Source organism: Bactrocera tryoni, unplaced genomic scaffold (assembly GCF_016617805.1).
Source record: "Bactrocera tryoni isolate S06 unplaced genomic scaffold, CSIRO_BtryS06_freeze2 scaffold_925, whole genome shotgun sequence".
Classification (NCBI taxonomy): domain Eukaryota; kingdom Metazoa; phylum Arthropoda; class Insecta; order Diptera; family Tephritidae; genus Bactrocera; species Bactrocera tryoni.
Window position 1 is genome coordinate 224280 of NW_024396572.1, and position 6000 is coordinate 230279.

General features: G+C 42.6%; 1 protein-coding gene across 1 annotated transcript; it reads right to left on the bottom strand.

The window, feature by feature from the left end:
* Positions 1 to 4328: 4328 nt before the first annotated feature.
* Positions 4329 to 5078, bottom strand: LOC120782062. The gene has a single exon (XM_040114219.1). It carries the CDS (start codon positions 5076 to 5078, stop codon positions 4329 to 4331), a length of 750 nt encoding a protein of 249 aa, XP_039970153.1.
* Between the last annotated feature and the right edge of the window lie 922 nt (positions 5079 to 6000).

Below are 6000 nucleotides of genomic sequence, written 5' to 3' on the forward strand. Positions count from 1 at the left end.
CTTTGATCTCAGAGCATGGACATTCTCTGATATACGCGCTGTTGGCAGTAGCGCCTCTCCCTCCTCCCACTGCTTAGTAGCCAAACTTTGGTTTGGTACTGGCTGCCGCTGGTGCTGTTCTTTTCCTGGAACCAGCCTTGACTTCAAGCTTTGCCCTTGCCTTTGCGCTGCGGTTCTTGCATTTTGACTGGAAATCCAGACTGCTCTAAATTTTAAATTTATTAGCAAGCTCATATATTGGAGCCATGGGGGCAGAAGAGAGTATGTATGTTCGTTTGCTCATAACCTTCGCTACGTAAGTAAAGCCAGGTATTCGTAAGCGTACAATAACGCGTCTGCTATTTTGTTTTGGATCTGAAAGTTAATTTCGTTGACATCAACGTTTTTGCATACAATATACCTCTTTCATTTCATGTTACATGATTTTTGTAATTCTGACTGAACTTCTAGAACTACAATCTTGATAGGTTTTATGTTTATTTCAGTTAAGTAACAAAAAAATTATGGTAAGTGTAATATTTAACAAGTTTTTTGTCATTATCAATACCACTCGATTCGAACAGTGTCATATACAGTTTAGTGATTTTACGAATTATCAGTATTCAACACTTATCTTTGCTTTAAATTTTTTGGAGAGTAACGGGGAAAACGGAACAACCCAAACCTTATCAGCTTCAATGTCGTGCTGATTTACTTAAACGAGCATATTGCTGACTTACCGTTGTCATAAGTGAATCGACGATAATTCTCACTAATAAATACATAGTTTCTGCTAATAATTGTGTTGGAGAACGTTCTGAACATTTTCCATTCACTATACAGGGAGAATTAAGATTTAAATTCCACAATGTCCATGAACTAGTTTTTTATGGAACAATCGCATGTAACAATATAGAACTTGATCGTTTTCGGAAATTTTGGAAAACTTCGTCGAGTTATGTATATGCACTTTATTTAACAATAAAATCCTTGGGTGATTTTAACTTTATTTTAAATACCCTTGCGGTTATGCCGAGGTAGGTCATGATTGGCTAAAAATAATTTCTCTCCACCGTGGATTGCATGTGAACATTATAAACACACTATTTAGCAGCCCGCCCCGGCTTCACACGGATATTAAACAATCATTTCAAAAGTTGTAATTTTGTACACACTCTCCCATACATACTTTCTCGTTTTTATATGGGGTCACTAAAAATTAGTTAATTGAAAGAAATTCGAACATGAAAGTATATTTTTATACTCTTGCATCCAGTTGCTACAGAGTAATATACAAGTAGTTTTGTTCACCTAACGGATGTACGTATCACATAAAACTAAACGAGATAGATATAGGGTTATATATGAAGCGATTACTTAATTGCAAAACTTAAATAAATCTTCTTATGTCGAGTGGTTAATTTAAAACTTTTATTTATTTCGTTTCTCAACTTTGTTATATAGGAATTGGTTAAATTGCACGAGTCGTTAAAACACGTGTGTGCTTAGCAAGCGCAAAAGATAGAAGAAAGATATCTTCTGTATGCATTACAGACAAAGCGGGCGCTGACACGAAGGACAGTGGAAACGTCAGTAATGAAGGAAATTCGTCAGGGCTGCATTTTGGTAATGTGGTTGCCACCACATGTCTCTCCTTCTTTGTGAAATAAATTAGGTTGCGAAATGAACGTGTTTTTTTTGTTTTTCCCTCGTTCTAGCGTTTTGGCCTGCTGCGTCCGAGTGGTCGAGTGTTCCTTGATCATTCGCTACGATGTACGCCGGTTTCAAACGATCGATAGAAACTGGGATGTCTTTTCCATTGATATGAACGGTGAAATACTTGGCGTATCGGGCCGCGACTCGGTATGGTATGGGCGGCGGACAAAAACGTGGCTAGTGTGATCCAAGTCCCTGAATTTAAAAACGCGATACTTAGCGTGGCGTGACATTTCTGCAGGTGTAAGTCCACGGAAGTGATTTTGCAGAACTTTTATGAGTTCAGGTGCGCTGAGGTCTCGTGAGGATGGTGCGAGAAATTCTACAGGTAGGCGAATGGTTTCGCCGTAAACTAATTCCGCCGAGGTAGCCCCGATGTCCTCCTTCCAGGCCGATCGAAGCCCCAGCAGGACGGCTGGTAGAGCGTCGTACCACGACTCGTTGTGACAGAGTAATGCTGCTTTAAGCTGACGATGAAGTCTCTCAACGAGGCCGTTTGCTTGTGAGTGGTAAGCCGTGGTTACGATGTGTCTTGCACCTAGGAGGTTATTGAGTTTATTAAAAAGATCTGATTGGAACTGCATACTTTGATCTGAAGTGATTCTGGCTGGCACGCCATAGCGGGCGATCCAGTTCAGCATGAATGCACGTGCCACAGTGTCGGCTCGTGCGTCTTCTAGCGGTATGGCTTCTGGGAATCGGGTAAATCGATCGACGGCAGTAAGGCAGTATCAATGCCCCTTTGATGGAAACAAAATTATTAAATCGACGTGAACATGCTGGAAACGTTGGGTTGGTTGTTCAAAGTTTGATATGGGTTGTCGTTTTTTGTTGTGTAGCGAGCTCAGTAAGTGTCACGGCGGCTGAAATTGCGTATACCCGAGACAGAGTGTCGGCCACGATGTTTTCGTTGCCTGCAACGTGTTTGATTTCAGTGAAGAATTGCGCGATGAGGTCAAGTCTGCGGAACTGCCAAGGGGATGCCTTATCTAAACGCTGTTTAAAAGCGTGAACCAGTGGTTTATGGTCCGTAAAAATTACTACGTGCCGCCCCTCGAAGATGTGTCTGAAATGTTTTATAGACTCGTATATGGCTTGTAATTCGCGATCGTATGTCGACCGCTCGGACGATTTTTTGTCCAGCTTCTTGCTAAAAAACGCCAGTGGTTGCCATGAGTTATCAATTTTCTGCTGCAAAACAGCGCCGACAGCGTGTTGTGACGCATCTATGAAAATAGCTCAATCTGCGTCCCTGCTAGGGTGAGCGAGCTGTGTGGCCTTGGCCAGAGCGTTTTTGCAGCATCCGAAGGCGGTCTCCAGTTTTTGGATCCATGCGACAGGTTGAGAGCTTTTGGTGGTGGATAATTCCAAAAGTTTGTTAAAAGGCGCTAATAATTCTGCAGCATGTTTAATAAATTTTCTGTAGAAATTGATTGTACCTAAAAAGGAGCGTAAGCTCTTAATTGTTGAAGGTCTGGGGAAGTCCAAAATTGCCGATATTCGTTCAGGCAGTGGTTTGATGCCTGTTTCTGAAATTGTGTGGCCCAAGAATGCGACCTCTCTTTGTGCGAGTTTGGTCTTTGCGGCGTTTATCGTAAGCCCAACTTCTTGTAGGCGTTGAAATAAGGTTCGCAAGTGTTCCATGTGTTGATTTTCGTTGTCTGAAGCGACGAGGATATCGTCAATGTAGGCGTAGACAAATGTCATATCTCGGGTGATCTCGTCCATGAAACGTTGGAACGTCTGTGCCGCATTCCAAAGCCCGAAGGTCATGAAAGGAAATTCAAATAATCCGAACGGGGTTATAATCGCTGTTTTGGGAATGTCCTTCGGAGCGACCGGGATTTGGTTGAAGGCGCGGACGAGGTCAATAGTAGAGAATATTTTTTTGTGTATAGAGTGGCGGCGAAATCTTCTAAATAACGGACGGGGTATCTTTCGGGTATAGTCCGATCATTGGGGCGTCTGTAATCCTCACAAGGGCGCCAATCTCTTGATTTCTTTGGCACCAGGTGTAGCGGTTATGCCCATGGGCTGTTGGATTGCCGGGCGAGGCCAATCTTAATAATTTTTTCAAATTCTGCCTTAGCGATGATAAGACGATCAGGTGCAAGTCTTCGTGTTTTGCTTGTGACAGGAGGTCCCTCCGTAGTTTTGATATAATGTCGAGTTTGGTGTTTGGTGAATTTTGGTAGGCCGTCTGGTTTGGTTTCGTCAGGGAATTCTGAAAGTAATTTCCAAAATGGTGTTAAATGATCAATTTTTTAAGTTTTGATTGAATACGACTTAACAAAAGGGGTGTTGCCCCGTGAAGATAACTAAGTTTTCTGGTCTATTATGCGTTTATGTTTCAGATCAACGATGAGACCGAAATGGCTGAGAAAATCTGCTCCGACGATAGGTCGTGGAACATCAGCTAAGACAAAACGCCAGGTTAATTCTTTTTGAAGTCCAAAATCGGCGGTTTTAAAGGCGCATCCGTATGTGTTGATAATTGTGCCGTTGGCGGCATAGAGTTGGTAATTGAGTGGTTTCTGAAAACGAGTGGATTGATTGTACGGGAAAACTGAGAGGTCGGAGCCTGTGTCGATTAAAAATTGAACGTTTGTGGACAGGGGAGTCGACTGCCGCTACTAACGACTCCTGTTGAAGTTTTCCTCGTATTTGCATCCGGTTGTACATTTTTGCGCGTTGGCGCCAAACTTGGCGTGGTACCAGCAAAGCCCTCCGGATGAAGTTGCTGGTAGCACGCTAAATTTGCTACGTGAGCGCGCTACGATGGCTGAAAGTTCTGCCAGGTGTTCTGCCAAGGCTGCTACTTGCGTCTCCAGGTCTGAAACAGCTGCTATGCCAGCCGGTTTAATCACCTCGTGAAGCTTGTCGGCTGCAGCCCCGAGTTTATTGAGATCAGCCTGTTCCTGTATGACGAGGTATGCGCGCATTTGGGGAGGAAGGTGTGATAACCATCGCGCCTTGAAAACTTCCTCATCAATGTCCGGGACGAGACTACGGAGATGACGCAGGTGTTGAGATGGAGTTTTGTCACCTAGGCTCTCTCCGTCCAATAATTGTATAAGATTAGCTTCTTTAGATTTTGAGAAGCGTGCAATAAGTGCCTCTTTAAGTTTTCTGTATGGAGTGGTAATAGGTGGTGCCAAAATTATATCTTCGACTGGGGAGGCTGATCTAGTGTCAATTAAAGGCACGGCCACGTGGAATTTGTCGACTTCTGTTAGAATGCTCCGCATTCTGAATTGCGACTCGAGTTGCGCAAACCACAACGTAGGTTTTTCGCTGTAAAATGGTGGAGCTTTGATGGAGATTTCCCTAGAAATCTGAATGTTTGATTGCGACGGAGCGCTGATTGAGTCGTCCAGAGACATTTTGCGTTGAAATGTGGTGTTGAAAGTGCGATTGCAGCGTTAATTTAGGTTATGGCTGCTTGAAATGTTCCTAACGTGCGGGGTCACCAATTGAAGCAATTACTTAATTGCAAAACTTAAATAAATCTTCTTATGTCGAGTGGTTAATTTAAAACTTTTATTTATTTCGTTTCTCAACTTTGTTATATAGGAATTGGTTAAATTGCACGAGTCGTTAAAACACGTGTGTGCTTAGCAAGCGCAAAAGATAGAAGAAGGATATCTTCTGTATGCATTACAGACAAAGCGGGCGCTGACACGAAGGACAGTGGAAACGTCAGTAATGAAGGAAATTCGTCAGGGCACACCAATTGAAGCGATTACTTAATTGCAAAACTTAAATAAATCTTCTTATGGCGAGTGGTTAATTTAAAACTTTTATTTATTTCGTCTCTCAACTTTGTTATATAAGAATTGGTTAAATTGCACGAGTCGTTAAAACACGTGTGTGCTTAGCAAGCGCAAAAGATAAAAGAAGGATATCTTCTGTATGCATTACAGACAAAGCGGGCGCTGACACGAAGGACAGTGGAAACGTCAGTAATGAAGGAAATTCGTCAGGGCTGCATTTTGGTAATGTGGTTGCCACCACATATATATTTATATAAATGATCAGAGTGACGAGAAAAGTTGCAATCCAGTTGCCATTAACCGAAAACCTATAAAGTGTCATAACTAAGCACTAAATTAAGATATAAAACTGTAATTTAGCATATAGGATCGCAGTAGCAAGGGGCAACTAAGGATAAACATTTTTTAATAAGTGGGCATGGCCCCGCCCTCTGATATGTTTGATGTTCATATCTCCTAAACAGTGGCGTAGCTTCCATTTCGGGCGCCCGGGGCCATGGATGTTCTGCCAACCCCCTTCATCTACCTACCT